General features: G+C 38.9%; 1 protein-coding gene across 3 annotated transcripts in view; it reads right to left on the bottom strand.

Annotated features, from left to right (window-relative positions):
- SMURF2 (SMAD specific E3 ubiquitin protein ligase 2) overlaps positions 1-17,356 on the bottom strand; it is a 56,852-nt gene that overhangs the window by 20,927 nt on the left and 18,569 nt on the right. For 2 of the 3 annotated variants that reach the window (XM_085239858.1, XM_085239859.1), the window contains exons 2-5: positions 12,114-12,152; positions 10,531-10,639; positions 3,617-3,750; positions 2,430-2,495 (exon numbers count right to left, since the gene is read on the bottom strand). In XM_085239858.1, the coding sequence (XP_085095984.1) occupies positions 2,430-2,495; positions 3,617-3,750; positions 10,531-10,639; positions 12,114-12,152 (348 nt within the window). Of the gene's footprint in view, positions 1-2,429; positions 2,496-3,616; positions 3,751-10,530; positions 10,640-12,113; positions 12,153-15,970; positions 15,993-17,356 lie in introns of those variants that run through there. The other variant, XM_010721518.3, reaches the window with a different exon arrangement.

Below are 17,356 nucleotides of genomic sequence, written 5' to 3'. Positions count from 1 at the left end.
ATGTAGGCAAGGTTTGGCAAGCAATACACACAGACAAAAATGAAACTAAACAAAGGCAATTACCTCCTCTTTGCCTACGTGAGGACCAAAATTTGTGCACGGCTTCATTTTGTAATGAGTAAGGACTCATTTTTTCTGCACCGCCACATCAGAAATAAAATGGTGGCACAGAAGACAGCTGCAAGATTAAGACACAGTTCAGGTGCCCTTTGCATCCACTACTCAGAAGTGTCCCCCTCTTCTTCCCCCCTTTGAAGACAATTCCAAATATTTAAAATAAAGTTTTTCTTGCTCCCTGACCCAAATTATAAAGCCATATCCACTGTGTACTTGATTTGTAGGGTTATTATCACCTGAAGATATCAATGACATTTTAATATTGTTCTCCCATTTATCATAGCCTCCTCATTGAAGACAATTTATCATTAAAAGGGCTGGGAGTACATTTACATCTTATTCTACTTTGTTACTTAATTTTAAAAGATTTTTCCATCGTGTAACAACCGCAGTGGAACCACCCGACTTACTCAAGGCTCATTCACTTATTCATCAAAATTGTACTAGCAAAGAAAGATTAAAATGTAAGAAGATTAATAATGACATGTCCAACAAAAGAGACAGGAGTCCCCGCATTTTGCTGAGCGTGCATTAAATTAAAACACAGCCACGACTGAGGAAACCTTTCTGATGATAACAGCATAAAGCACAACATACAGAGGTGCTCTAACAGACTCTGCAGTAACCTAACAAGCTGTGGGTTTTTGTAGGTTTAATGCATGACCCAGCAGCTCCTACTAATTAAGGACAGCCCCAGCAGCATGCCATATGAACAAATGCTTCTTTGGCTGTACCACTTCTCACAACCACATCAGCTTAAGCTGACTGGTCAGTCTGGTTTCTGGCCACCTGGCTGACAGCTGCTTATCTGTGCCACGTCTCTGAAGCATATGTGCCATGCCCACACATGGCATTTGAGTCAGGTTTCCTTTGTGGCATCCCAGCAGCCTTGAGACCTTTCTGCTTTGTATTTTGTTTCCCGTTTAAAGCACCCACATTAATACTGCTGTTCTCATGACAACAAGGATGCATGCTGTGTACTCTGGAGGGCAGCATGAGAGCATGTGATGGTGTGAGGGCACAGACCCTGCTAGTATCATCATGCCTGAAGGATGGCTGCAGGCAGGGGACATCTCTGCTGCTTGGAGCAGGCCCTGAACAAGCTCTCTCCTTGGCTGTGCTCAGATTCTTCTGAAAAAGCACCTCAGAAAAACAGAACAAAACAAAAAAGCCACACAGATGCACACAGCCTGGGTGATCAGGGGACCAGCATACTGGAGCAAAAACTAAAAAGCAAGCTGAACTGCCTAGAAAAATGTCTGGTTTATCTTCTATTCTTTTGTGCAAGCTCACATGGAAAATGTAATGCTCAGGAATGGTCTGAAGTGTCAGCAGTGCACCTACAATTCCACACTTCTACCACCACTTGACCCTACTGTGCCACCTTACTCTTATCTGAATGCCATGCAAACACTCACAGATCAGATGCCAGACAGATTAAAGCAACATGATGAGATAAAGCCATAGGTATTATTCAGCAGGACCTAGATGAAAGCTGATTGTTTTCTCTGGCTGACAATACAGAATGCTGTTTGGATATTACTTCAAGCAGGAATTGAACATAAAAGTGAACGTGCAAACTCATTTCTTTCACCCCTACCTCCAAAAACTCTCATTAAAACTTTGCCAGAAAGACTTTTTCTCCTGGTCTACCTATTTTTGACTTCTGAAATTACCTATTCAAAACACTGTTCTCTGAAACGACTCACAATGCACCAAAAGGTTTATGAAGTCATTTGTGGATGCTTTTTTTTTTTTTTTTTTTTTCCCAATTTGTCAGGTTTAAAAAATTATTTTTTCATTCTTAAGTTATTTATGGCTGACAGGCAATGAAGTGATGAAGCACAGTTACCAAGACTGGTGACAGGCCTGTTAATATCCCAAAATGAATTGATCAAATAGCCCCAAACATAAATCCACTCTTGCCACAGCAAGATGTTCTAATCTTGCCCAAAACATACAGGAAGCACGGCTTTGCTGGAGCTTTCAATGGACAAGAAGTCTGTAGTTCAAAGATTAAACTGCTACTTTTGTTTACTGAGAAATTCAACACTTCCTAAATAGTTTTCATATGATCTCTGTAGCATCTTAACTCTCCCAACACTTATTACAGTATGTATTTTATTTTTACATTTGGTAACTCTCTGCATACACATTTATCTTTAGGTCCAAATGTCTCTGGCACTAGATACTGAATTTAAATAAGTAAATACAGTAAAATAAGTAAATACAGAAACCTGATGTCTAGGAAGGGTAGTTGTACAGCTACTGTTCAGCTCCAAGCAAACTAAAAGATTAAAAGTCTCACTTACCTACTATCTGTCCTCTAACAGTGTCATTGTCATTTGGCCCAAGCTTGCACAGATCCAATCTCTGATCTACAAAACAAGGACACATCATGCAGTATTTTGAAAAGCACTCTGAAGTATCATCAGAACAAAACTGACCTGAGCATAAGACAGTTAGGACTTCAAGAAGCAAAATTCAAGAAGGGAGGCAAAATTAAAGATCTTGAGACCCAATTTTCCATAATTCTAAAACAGAAAACAAGTTTCTGAAACATGTGCCCTACTTCAGAAAGCTCTGTTAACAGAAGCTTACTTCACATTTTAGCCCCTTGACCAGCAGCTGTCATAAGGAGCTCATGGTATGCCATCTCACAGCACAGAGCCAGCCTGCAGAATCAACTCATTTGTTACACACTGTATCAGTAGAACTTCATAAAATAGAGCAAAATGTAATGCACTGAAATGCTGATGTAATGAGAGAGATTTGAAAACAAAAATTTCAGTTCTAACTTTATCAGCAGGGATCCTGTTTGAAGTAAATTCAGAATGCTCCTCTGCCAGCAAATCACCTTTTTTAAAAAGAAAATGACCTTTATTGGCAACCACTAATTTTCCATCACAAACGACCAAATTTTGTGCCAAATTTTGTTCACAAGTTAGACTGCATCATGACTGATCACTGTAAACAGCACCCATTAAGATAATAATGAAACAGGATCTTACATGCTGATTAACTTTTTCAGAAGTAAACACAAAGCTGTGTTATAAAACAACATTTTATGACTGAATTTACTAGGTTAATTTTGAAGAGCCAGACATTTTAAACTACAGCTTTTGCTTCAAGAGAGGATTATCTTTTCATTTACCCTGTGCATTTCTGAAGGTAATAAAAAGGAAATTTGAAAGTAATCAGAATCTATCTTTCTTCAAAATTCCAACACAGTAAGTTCAGTCTTGACAATGCACAACCAGACTGCTGCAGTGAATCTCCCACCTCTTTCATGAACTGGGCAAAAGAACTGGAAAGCCAACAGTAAGTTATGTTCTCTAACCTACCCATCCTCAGCAACTAAGCACAGTTACAAACTACCAAACTGTTTGGAATATGCAAGCTTCATAAAAACCAAGAGAAACTCAATTAAGTGTCACTCTAACATTTCTGCACATAAGACATTTGAAAGAAAAGAAACACTAGCATTTAGCTTACTTACAACCAGTGTCTTTAAGGCGGTTAATTGCATTTGAAAGAAGTCTCACACAGCCCAGAAAACCAGCTCCCTGCTTTTTATGAATTTTCTTGTGATTCCACACACTGATCGTTATTGAATCCGATTTCCCAATATACCTGAAAAATGTGAACAACAGGACTGTGAACGACATTTACTGAATACTCTGAAGATTCAGAAATGACCTCAGGGGAAAAAAAAATTATCAGCCATTACATTAAAAACTGAACACACGCTTTACTAGCGAGAACAACTCATCTTTAGATGTGCACGTAACACCGTAATGAAAGTGCGTCTCATGAAGGAATTTACTTGAACACAAATTAATCTAAAATCTTGATTCTAAACAAAGGTACTCATAAGAATCCAAAGTCTACTGAAAACTGCTTAAAACAGCATCCGTGACAGACTGGCCTCTGAGACTCCATCTCCTCTGGGCGATGAACATGCTTTGATTCATGCCTACATTCAGCCTAATGGAAAACCATGGCAATGTTGTGGAGGATGTATTTGTTAGCAGTGCCAGCACATTTCAGATGCCAGGACAGAATCAGTTCAGCATCCTTCTGCAGCATTCCATTTACTGCTTTTTGCAGGCCACTCTTCCAGCCACTGGGAATGCAAGTCACCCTACTGCTCTTCTGAGCACTCAGGAAAATAGAAGGTAAACCCAGCTACAAACATGCACTCAATGAACCTTCAGGAAGCTATTGATTATTACTAAGAAAACTTCCAGTTTGAAGCACATGTTACTTCACAAGTATGATCTATTTCAAGAAGTTTATAACCATCTCATTCCATAAGTGCCAGGCTCCCCTCCTGTCCCCAGCTCAAGCTGCATCCTGCCAGCACTTCTACACAAATGCTCAGAGAAACCCAGATCTGTGCCTCACCGACTTGAGGAAACCTGCACACTGTGGGCTACTGCATCTTTGCTTCTTGTTTGATTGCTTGAATCTTTGCTCCTCTGAAACAACTGCTTTGTGAGCTAGTCTTGGTCTACAGAGGACAACTTCAGAACACTGATGATATACCAGTTATTTACAATTCTGAATAATATTAGTAATTTTAAGTCAAAGAAAATTAATTTGTATCTATGCTTAGAAAAACTGCTCCCATATCACAGATTCTGGCCTTCTGCAGTTTAGTTCCAAGTGGGATCTCTCTGTCTGTTTTTGAAGGAAAGCTAATCAAATAACTCAGCCAGTTCCTACATACCTCTCCCCCAGTGACAAAAGACTTTACTGGCTTCAACACATCTGAGTAATTTCATAAAGATACAAATGATACTGTCAAGGTTGGCAAACCAAATAATTGAACTAGCTTTCACGGTTAAAAATTATTGCTCTGATCATGTAAGCTCTCAATTAACACTTCTTCCTTTTTCCTTTATGGTGTAAAACTCAAAGCAGAACTTGGAACTTTTTTTTTTTTCTTTAAACCACCTTCAGACAGGGACTGATTGAAGGAACAGAAGACAGACAAGCCCAATGTAGGCACGCACACATGAATCTGTTTTAAAATAACAACAAGTGCACAATTAAAAAATAAATAAAAAATTAAAAAATCCATAACTGACACAAACAAAATCCAAGTTTTTTTGGAAGAGTAAACAGATTACATAGTACAGGTTAGATTTTTGGCCTTACAACCTTGACAATGCCAATTTTGCATAGAGAAACGAGATGAAGATGGGTATTCACGTGCACAGTTGCAGTCTACAATGTTTCATGTACTTAAAATAAATTCTTATGAGAACAAGCTAAGTGCACTTAAAAATAAAGACTTATCATGACCTGTCTTGAATTTTCCAGTTTTCCTTGTTGCTTTAAAAAAGTCAAAGGTATATGGTTAAAGACAATTTCACAATAGAACAGTTTGAATAATACGCAGAACAGCTGAATATACAACACCATTTCCAAGAATTACTGAAACATTTCAGGGTGAGGTTCTCATGGCTGAGATGCAGACAGTAAACCATCTGCACCAAACAGGTGAGGACTTACTACATAATTACTTTACCTACTGTGATTTTTGACCTGAAAACCTGGCTGATTTACTCATTTAAAGGAAATAAGCAAGGCAAGCTGCATTCACCAAATGAAAAGAAGAGAAAGAAACAAGAAGAAACAGCTCAGTAACTGCTGGTTGGCTTTACAGGGAAATGCTGCATCTATGTTTCTGCATAATTTCAGGCATGAAAATATACGGCTGCATTTAGAGAACGGTGGTAGGACAAGCTGATGTTCCCAATTCATTTGGTGGGTAGGTTACATTTGTTTTACATCATCTGGCAATAAAGTTCCAACATAAGCCTTAGTTAGCAATTTTATTTGTTATTAAAAAGGAATGTTCCAAAAATTAAAGAGAGCAAGTTAAATGAAACAACTTCATTTTATGGGGTGCTTCTCTTCTTCTCCTTATATTACTTGTTCAAGTTCTTAGAGGTTTTATTTACTTATTTTTGAAACTCCACTTCATCAGCAATATCAATTTCACTGCTTAAATCCTTCAGCAAAGATAACAGTATTAGTATTAATGAAGTGGAAATGTGGAAACTCCATTTCTACATATGTTTTGTTAACTACAGAGCATCTGGTCTGTATCCCTGCATTTCCCTAATCTGTAAAGTTAGGGCTTCGGATAAGAATCACATGTTTGGAAACGTTATGACAACTGCCTATTCTTAGCACTTCCACTTCTAGACAAAAATCATGTAAATGCCATTCTGGAAAGCTGCAAAATATTTTAATCAAATGTATGACACAGGGACAATTGTTACTTTGTCTAAATAAATTTATCTTTGCCAGGACAGTACTCCTCCTGTGCCAAGATACCACGCTCAGGAAGGTTTGGTACCACGCAGCCTTTCAGCCCCATGGCATTATACACATTTTCCCTGAAGACTTCAGCTTGGTAGAGAAGCAGAATGAAGAAAGTGGAAAAAAATTATTCCTGAAAAAACACATCTCTTCCTGATCACAAGCCAGATGTATTCCCTCCAGAAAGAGAGAAAAATGCAACATCAAGAGGAATGAATTCAGGCTTGGAAGCCAGGAATTCCCTACTTCTAATCCATGCTGTCACTTAGGCTTTGTTTCCTTTTATGAGCTAGACAAATTATTTAGTTTGTTTCTCTGTTTTCCAATTTCTGTTGATATTTTTTTTTCCACATTTGTTTTTCTGCTTGTTTTAAATATAACAGTAGTGTCATACTTTGAGTTATCAACTGTTTTCAGGCCGAAGGAGAAGAGGGAGAAGAGAAATAACAAAAAATGTCATCCCAGATTTTTCCTCTTCTCCCCACCCTGACATTGCTCTCATCCCTGGAAGTAACTGAGGGGTGTTCTGAGCCTGCAGCACTAAGCCAGGGGCTGAGGCAGGAACACAGCACGTACACATGGCACTGGCTGCCTGCACTTCTTCACCTCCTCAGTATAATTCAACCCACCCCAACACTGAATTAAGCCTAAAAAACACTGTAAAGCAGCTGCACCAAGCAAACAGCAGGCAAAAGAGCTTCTACTGCACAACAGACACACCTCAAAGGTTCAGCAAAGACACATATCTGCCGTGCTTGAGCTGCAACAGCCAGATCTGCCAGAACCAGCAACACTTCCACCTGAATGCAGAAGGCAAAAGCTTCACCACATCAGTCTAAACAGCCACAACAAGGAGACCAGACTGTTACAGGGTGATGGTAAGGGAGAGTGGTGGTTCTGCTTGGGGCAGTGCTGCAGCTTGAGAAGGCAGAGGCACAGAACAGCACTTGAACCTGCAGCAGGGAGATGGGGAGTGGAGTAGTCACAGGAGCTGGGAGAAGCTACACTGAATTGGAGAGGTGCAACAAGGAGGAGAAGCCATGAATCCTTGCTAGAATCTCGGGGTGCAGACTGGAAGGCCACGGAGCAAGGAGAGATCAAGGAACAGACTATGGCACAAACATCTTTTAGAGGTTTGCTGTGCTATAAGGATAGAGGCTGACAGAGAAAGCTGGAACAGGCTAGAGAGAATAGGTGAGAGCGGGAAAGCTGTGGGAGAGACTGCAACTATGGAACAAGGGTGAGGAAGGGAACAAAAGCAATTGGGTATGGTTTAAATAGCATTTTAATGCTTTCAGTGCAAGAAGATGTGTAGACACAAAGTCTGGTTATTCAAAGCCTTGAGAAGAGCCCATAACAATAGGGAAAGCACAAACAAGCCTGAAAATAAGGAAGGGAATACATCCAGGGCAAGTGTGGTATTTTGCTAACATTAAACTGCATTCAGACAGCAACTATTTGGTAATTTCTTTCTGGAAGGCATCTCACATTTCCCCCTCTATACACACCCATCTAGACTTAAGAATCACAGCATCTAACTAATTCAGCTGCTTTCTTTCACAATAAGAAATTAAGGACCATGTAAGGCAAAAACAAAACTTTTTTTGTTCTTTATAACACTGAAGAATTCTTTAAAAACATCTTATACAACAGAGTATCTATTATGCTGAATCAGGTTAACAAAACAAAATTCCCTTGGACTTAGCCAGCTAATTCAGACATTATTCCATAAACACACTGCAACAGATCCATCTTAGTGGGCCATTTTCATATGCTATTATGTGATACACAAGATTAGCAGCAGTGTTAACCTGTTACACAAATCCCATACAGGGGACTTCAATGAATGCAATTACAAAGAGACAACTTTACTGCATGTAAAACTACTGCAGTCATTCAAAAATGGTAGGAAGAAAAGCAGGACTTCAGAAAAAAAAAAATAATAATAATCTACATAACTCCACCTTCCTCTGGTGGATTTCCTATGCTTTGTGGTGGCAGAAGCAAGCAAGCAGGCATTCTGCCACCACGACTCCATGGGTTATGCTTGGTGTGCAAAGTATTTCCTGTAACAGTGGAAGTGTTGTAAGTCAGACCAGCGTTCCCATGCAGTGGTGTGTTGTTAAGGTAAACATTAGGAAGTTTTAAAAATCTAATACACTATAACTTTCAAAGAATGAGAAAATTAATTCCTGCAGCCTACGAGATCTTCCATCAGGTGCTTGGCAGTAGACTGGTTACTATTTTTACTAATTTTTTTTTCCCCAAAAAAGGAGTAGTTCATTACTTAATTATCTGGTTCAGATCAAGAGCTGAGACCTGACATAAGAATATTAAAAGTAAAGTATATTTAAAATAAAAGACAGACAGTGAGCTGTTGTAGCTCAAACAATTGATCTTTTAATGCTGTTTCAAAGAGGAACTGAAGGCTACATTACTGGTATTTATAAATGAAAATAACTTTCCATAGAGTAAAGTAAAGGATGGCATGCAAGACAATAACAATAAAATGGGATAAATGATTATGAAAATTTTGAGAGAGAGAGGTTAACTTTCAAGTTACAAGGCTTGCCACAACAATGAATTGTACTTTGGATTAGAAAGGCTCTGTATACTTCTGTTCATTAAAGAATTCAACTGTTGGAATCAAGCACAGCAGTTATCCCTAGAGAACATGTAATTTATATTGAAAATAATATCCAAACTAAGCAAAATCTAGTCATGTTAAAAAAAAAAAAAGTGTAAATTCCTTACAACACGTTAGCAGGAGCTCTTCCCCAAATCTCATAAACATACAGGTTAAGCATGGAGACAGATACCTGTACCTGATTAAGAGCAATTTGTCACCAGTCACCAACAGAAACACAAATGAGATCGAAGAATGAAATGAAGATCTAGGAACCTTTAAGGAAAACTGTGCATTTTAAGTAACATGCACAATTAATTTTAAGTGCTGCGACACAGAGATGGCTCAAATCTGCCTCAACAAAGTGTTCTGCTAGGAGCCCCTTTTCTATCTCTGTTTTGTATAAAAGAATGCAGACTGTGATCACAGTCTGGCTTCAAAGCTAAGAATGTAAAAATACCTTCTCTTCATCCTTCCTTGAAAACTGCAACCAAAAAGGAATTTTTTTCAAAAGGTTTTACTATTTTTTTTTTCCATTACTCTTACAGCATATTAACTTCCTCCCTCGTTTCCCACATCTTCTACTCCTCTAAAATTCAACCAACTCTCCAAATCATGAGAACATGGAGCATCTACAATCCCTTCTAACCCACACCTGTCAATGGCTTACTTGCACTGTCACCACTTCAAAGTAACAGCTGGCAGATATGTGGGGGCCGTGGTGAACTGATTACAGTTTCAACACAGAACACAGGTATGAAATGGAGTCATGGGAGAGAAAAAAGGACCTGAACAATGCATTGGAAAGAAAGGAGGACACGGTGAGGCAAAACTTTTCACTTCTCTTCCTCATTTTCAAGAAAGAGAAAATGCACTGATAAAAAGGACAGAAAATATGTAATGCATGAGCACAAAGAAATCTATGTAGAAGTTTTAATAAACCACATTACACCAAATATTCCATGCTTCAGAAAAACAGAAGAAAAACACAACATATACATGCCATACTGATTATACTGCTCAACTACACAGAAGGATGCTCAAGCAATGATAACAACGTAAGAATTAGTAATAAAAGAGCATCTGAGACAGAAAATGGAAAAATGAACAAGAAACAGCAGGAAGACAGTGTAGTACTACAAAAAAATACCATGAGCAGTTTGAGGGAAATACTATTACTGACTTCACTTTACAGGTGTCAATATGAAAATATTACTATAAGATAATACAAACAAAGCATGTTGCAGACATCATCACTAGAAAATCAAGTACAGCATTTAGATTTGAGGGAAATGAGAAGGCAATTTTGACAGATGTATTTTTCACCCAAACTAATAAACTCTATGATATTTGCCAGGCTGTTAGTAGGACAATATTATGAACATCAGATAATTTCTGTGTACTTTAGAGGACTGCACTTCAAACCTTTGGTTATCACTGTTACCACCTACAGGTCATAATGCTGATTCCATTTTGGATCAAGTGTATTCTTCACAGTATCTGTAGAATGGCATTGGCCAGATCCGTCCACCACAACCTTAGCAAATGGATCAGGAAGTCCTAAGAGAAAAAAAAATTAGCAAATGGATCAAGATGCTTCAGAATCTTAAATCACTGCTTTTTTTAACATACATATATTAATAAAAGCCATCTGCAATTTAAAAGTAAGTCATTTTTCTTGACTATGATATAAAAGAATTGCATGATGTATTAAGAACTGGAAATGGCTAGATTGTTAAGTTATTCCACACAAGTTTGTCTCAGTCTCTATCACTATTAAACACCTGGGGGAGGGTGGAGGGACTCTTTCTGTGAAGCCTCTGAACACCTTAATTTCCTTAATTCAGGATTAAGTTTTTGGTATATGAAACATTCAGCAAAAGATAGGGAAAACAGAACTGCACTCTTCCTGTTTTAAAGGCCGATTGTAATCAGTATTTTAGTTGACATTTGTATTAAAGGAAATTGTCTATAGCAGATTATACATGCTTTTGAGATCATCTTTGTTTTTCTGCTCGTTTCCTGCTGCATTTTCTCCTATCTTACTACCTCTGAAATACTCAGCACAGGTTCAGCTGCTAACAAAGCTCCATGCAAAGACAGTACTGGGCAACACAGCCGAGGGTGGGAAAGAAGCAGGACCAAAGCAGCCTACAATTAGCTCTACTGCAACTGCTGTCCTGAGCTATTAACTGACCCCAGAAGGGATGGTCCCACCACTAACACTGTTTTTCCCTCACACTAATTCCGGCCCTCATCTGCATGCCCAGTGACTCAGCTGCAGGAATTGCAGAGGTGAAACATTATTTGCTTTTTCTGTAGTGTAAGGTTTGCACCAGTGTTGCTTCCTCAGGTGACTCAGACAGAGCCAGTCTGGCACCAGTGGCCCAGGGCTGGTGCCAGACATGGCAGATGGGGATAAAGGCAATGCAGGCAGCAGGGAGGGGCCTGCTGGGATCCATGCTGCCGACTGGCTTAGCTGCAGTATGGAACTGTTCTTTTCAAAGCTTAGGTCTGATCTTTTGAATTCTTCCTACCCCCAACAAGAAGGCAGCAGGCAGGTGATGTGTGTGTGCATGCCTACAGAGCCAGTAACATTCCTGTCTGCCTTCTTCATCTTCCTTATTAATTAAAATATAATTTCAGAGTACGTAAGTATTATGACACAATTAATAATTGAGATGCACTTATATGTCTGCTGGACAAAAAGTTCTTATATATTTTAAGTACATGACACTAATGCTGAAAAACATCATTTGCTTGAAAGAGTAAATTTGTTTCCCAGTCCCATAAAAAAAAGACAGAAGGGGAGAAGGAAAGCGTTAATGTATTTTGGTTTTAATTATTGTTATGAATGTTGTGTCATCCAGGAAAAAAAAAGTAATCAAAAGCCCTGAAATAAAATGGAGCAAAAACATTAAAGACCCCTTAACGCAGCCATCCAAATACAGCAATCACATGCAAACAGGGATTTACAGAACTTGCATAATATTTATCCCAACTATAAATGTTTAAAACTTGAACGGCTACTTACGGAAAAAGTCCTTTTTCACCAAGTTCTTTGCACACAGTACTGTAGAAAAACAAGAAGTGTAAAATTAAGTTTCTGGTTATTAATACCAACAGCGTTAATTTACTTGCCCAGCATACCAGAAAATCCTGCTCAAAACAACAGGAACGAACATAAAAGAATTGTGCACCTACACCATTTCTATTATCATGTAAAATAATTCCGGAAAGCTGAGCCAGAAGTGTCATCTTTTGGCAGTTCACCTGTGGGTAGATTGCAGGGAAGCCACACAGCCCTGCTCTCCTCAGGCAGCAGCCTCGCATGCATTTTTCTCCTGGTGCCAACTGGAGCTGGTCCTACCTTTACCTACGGAGTGAACCAGAGCAGTCCTAAGAGCTCAGCACATGGGGGCACAAACAATACGAGCTCCTCTGCTCTGCAGAACACTCACAGCTTTCTGACCACAGAAGAGTGCACGAGGTGGTCCTGGCTTTTTTCTTATCTTACATGGAAAGTAAATACAATTTTTTTTTTTTTTTTACCTGAAAAAACATTAGGGTGGAGCAGGCGAAATTCTAACACCAGAGTTTCATAGCTGCAAAAGTATGTATTATTGTAGAAGCTGAACATTTTGGGGAACTTTTTTGATTATGTAAATAGGAAGGAACATCTGTACTTCTCCACCAAAAATACCAAGGGGAAAATAAGAATGGAGTATATAAAAATGGAGGTGAAAAAAAGACATCTATAAAAGGAGACAACTTTCATATAACAGTGCCAAAGTACACACAAAAGACTTCTCACAAATCACACTGCTATTCAACTACACACACTTATTCATTATGGCAGGTTTAGCAAGCAGGAACTATTAGATTCCCCTGCAAAACACTAAACGTTTAATGGGTAACACAGAAAGATTCCAGAGTATTGAGTGAAAAAAGAAAACATGGAAGTACGTGGTTGGAATCAATGCTGTAGAAGACTCCTCAGTATAGGATTCCTTTTGATATATTTTTTTTAATGAGACCTCCAATATTTGTCACTACCAGGAAACACAAGAGAGAAAGGAGCACCCAGTCAGTGCATCCCACAGCCACCAACCCCAAGCATTTCTGACTTTCCCTACAGAAGATCCCCCACATTCTCTCATACCTCCTGGAGACTTCCACAGTGGGGCAGAGAAGCACCATCCTGAATAGCTTTGCATGCTAGCACAGTCCAAGTTACATATTATTTTATATCAGTGGAATGAAGGCTTTCCCAATTTTTATGTGGCCATGTTCATAGAGATAATGATTTAGTGAAAGCACGTTCCAACGAATTCAACACTGCACAGTCTCACTAAAACTCTGCTCATGTCTAACAAAGTCTGTGTTCCATAAAACAGAAGGAGATATTCATTAGTGACTGCAGGTAGTCATAAAACAATCTCCTGTGCATTGGCATACACTGTAAGAAAGGCATATATAAGTTCCCAGGAAAGTTTCAGCAAATTAGCTTAATGCAACAGGATGCTAACAACAATACTGTTAATCTGCAATAAAAGGACTGGTGCCAGGTTGTTATCAGTTGTTCCTTCTAAAGATGAACAGGGTCAAGAAATAGTTTTTCAGCTCAAAGACGCAATGGGCCTCCTAAAACATTACTGAATTTAAGGGATTGTCACCCAGTAAGTCTCACTATAAACAGTCAACAAATGGTACCACACTGATAACGTGCCAAACAAGTTTGGTATTGCTGATACCTGGAGTTCAACATGTGCAACAAGAAGACTGTAACACCACAGTCTGCTCCATGAATCTATCAAATACAGTCTGCAGGATGATGTAGTAAAACCCTGCAGGCCTCCAGAAGCCCAGCAATTTAACCACTGCTCCATTTACAAGCAGCTGATAACTTAAAAGACATTGAAGGAAATAGATAATAACAGAAACTTGCACCTGCAATTCCTTAAGATTTTATTAAAACAGGAACATCCTCAGCCTGACAGCTGTCAACAAACACCACTCACCCAAGGCATCTTTCATCTGGTGGTATAAAAATCTTCATATAAAGCAGATGCTTATCTAGATGGTCACTTTCTTAAACGTATCAGAAAATTACTACTTGCACAATTTCATCCACTGCAAAAAATGGGATCTGCCAAGTGAAGCCAAAGATTTTAAATGACAGTTCAGGCAAAATTCATCTACAGCACAGTGGGCAGACCATATGCTCCAGAAATTGCAAAATGCCCCAAATAAAAGAGATTTGACGAGTCTTTTCAGAAAGAAATCAGAAGGTCAATGGATTATGAAAACTTGCTTTCAAAATAATAATCAATTCTGTCAGTGCAACTTAACCAGTGCCTCATGTTGCACAATATACAAACTAATAACTGTTTCCCCAACAATTAGCCATTAGTGAAGAAACTCATACTATGGCCCAAGTTTTCTCCTTCTAGTAACCACACTGATTCTGACTAATCAGACTTTATTCTGCCTTTGTCAGGTTAGCAAACAGGAGACACACTGAGAAACTGTCTCTTAGGTACACCCTTTCTGCCAGGTATTTCTACTAAAAAAAAATAATATATCTCGGCAGCATCAGCTCACTTCTAAATGAAAGAATCTTCTTCCATGTTTGGAGTTCCAATCTGTACAGGACTTCTGCATAAGTTTTCTCACCAATGGGAAACGTACTGTGGTTTAGGCTCCATTTTTCTAACCATTTCAACACTGCATTAGACCTGTTCTGAATATTCTGATAACCAACTGATTAATAGCCCCCTGAGAATAAAAACGAAGGAAGTTTGTTTCCTATGGATTGATGTTCTACTGTTGTCTGAAAGCTACAGCTGAAGCTTTTCCCAGTGGCAGGGCACTCACACGGCTGCTCTCCCACGCAGGCTCTGCAGTTTTCTACCAACATCTCATCTCTTGCTGCAGCTTTTTCCTCTCGGCTCAGGTCACTGCGACAGGTCTCAGCAATCCTCATGAAACTCACAGGGCTTACTTATCTTTAAGACCTCTATCCTATGTTAAATTTCAGTCAAAGATTCCAAAAACAGAAAGTACCAAAGAAAGGTCACTTTATTCCTCAAAGAGCCAAGTGCAAATGCTGATTTGAGCCCCACGCGATGAATGAAACACCCATCAGTACCAGATCTATGCAGCTGCACCATTAACAACCCTCTGGCACATATGGTCACAAAAGGATATTATTTGTTTTAGAATTAACATGTACAAGTAACATTCTTATTAAAATTATTTGTCATCAGAAAAAAGTACAAAGCTATTTAAACTTGCACTGAACTTTTTCAGAAACTAGAATACAAACCAGCACCCATCTATCAACACTGGTTTGAAAAGGAAGGAGGAGCACTGTACCAGCAGTGCATCATCAAAAGACATTAATGCTTCCAGTACACATAAGTAGATAAAGCATCCATTACAAAATATCAGTGAGTCAGTGGATACCTATGTTTTGTATTTATTGCAGACTTCCTGGGAAGTCTACAGAAAAGAGAACACCACTATCCCAACATGAAGGAACAACGTTCATGTGCCAAGACAAACACATCAGTTTCACATGCTGTATGTTCAGTACATACCTCTGTATCATGCCTTATGATCTCATTCTACATGTGCTATGGACAACAGAGATACTGAAATTTTAAAACACATTACAAATTATATTAAGTCTTAAGCTATCCTAACGAGTAATTTTTAAACGCGTACTGGAGAGATTGATATTTTGGATGAACGATACAAGAAGAAAGGTAAGAAAATAAGAAGTAATCACGAATGTCCATGAAAGCAAGCACACAAAGAGAAGGAAACACACGATCAATGCATTTTAGCATTTAGCATTCAGTACGTGACTAAGAGAACAATACCCACCTCCCATCAGGCACTGCTGAGCGAGCACTGCTGTGCCAGTGGCAGCCCAGAGCTCAGCGGAGGAGGGAAAGGAGTAGATAAAAAGCTAAGGCTGTGTTTACTGATGTTCTGTCTTTTCAGCGTCATCACCGTTGTGGAACTAATTCAGCCCTCTCCTGAGTTCAAGTTTTAGCATTGTAATTTCTGGGTGTATTTTTTTGGTTTTTAAACCCAAGGGCTTTTCTCCCAGAAAAAGTGCTTATTCCAGAACATACGGAACACATGGGACAGCGGGGAGAAGGACAGGCTGCCTATCAATTTCTGCCACAATAGCTCATTTTAAAGACAAGTCTTTCTTCCCCCTACAGAAACACCATCTTTTAATGAAATCCATTAGCATTGCTTTTTGTGATCAGATCCCAGTTGTTTGCATGTAATACGCAGCGCAATACAATCACCAAAATAAGTCCCAGCTGTAGAAACACAATGCTATGCTGTTGCTAATGCGTGTTGTACTGATAATGAATGGTCGTCTATGCTTTAATCTGAATAAAGCTCCCAACTGCTCTGTCTCTTCTTGCCAAAAATTCCCCTTCCTCCTCCAGACTGTGGTTGCATTCCAATTACACTGCTGATTGGAATGAGCCTGCTCTGGGGGGAGGGAGAGGGAGGGACACACCACCAGCACACCCCTCCTGGCTTTCACATTGCTGTCCCTGAGACACAGAAACCAGTGGGGTGTTCTGAACCTGTGGCTGAATTACACTTTTCCTCAGATTGCATAAAACTTCGCAATGTTGTCTTCTTAGAAAAACATCTGAGAGGAGCAAACCGTACACTGTGCACAGGTTCCAGCAGCATAGCTCAATACTTAAACATTTCAAACAAATTCCTACTGTTTGCAGCCATTGCTGGCAAGCTGCTGAGCAACTTTTATTTTCCTGCTCTCACTCCCTCCTTGGATCTGCTTTAATTCCCACATGGGAAGATATAAAACAGGAGGTCTTCAATACAAAAAGCTGTAAATAATGCCATACAGATTTGTAACTACAGCTATTGAGGTAATTGCTTTCTCAGTTAAGGTTTTAGAATGAAACTGTTTATCCAACTACTCACATTAAATTTTATTTTACAATTATCTCTGGGGATTTTTTTAAAGTTTCATTTCCTTTCAATTTTCATTTCCTTTGAAATGTTGTTTTTTTTTTTTCTCCTGCAGATGGACAAACTAAATGACCACAATCATCAGGTAAGAATTTCCTTTCAAGTTAATGAAATTTGTGCATTTTAAGAAGATTGCAATTGATTATCATCAAGAAGGGACACACAAATATAAGTAAACCTAACAAACAAATGTTTTACAGGTGCATAGGAGTTCTCAGTTCAAAAGGTATTGAAGCATGAAAT

This window comes from Meleagris gallopavo, chromosome 20 (genome assembly GCF_905368555.1).
Source record: "Meleagris gallopavo chromosome 20, MGAL_WU_HG_1.1, whole genome shotgun sequence".
NCBI lineage: Eukaryota > Metazoa > Chordata > Aves > Galliformes > Phasianidae > Meleagris > Meleagris gallopavo.
Note: the sequence above shows the minus strand (reverse complement) of the source record. Positions and strands in the feature narration are given on the sequence as shown.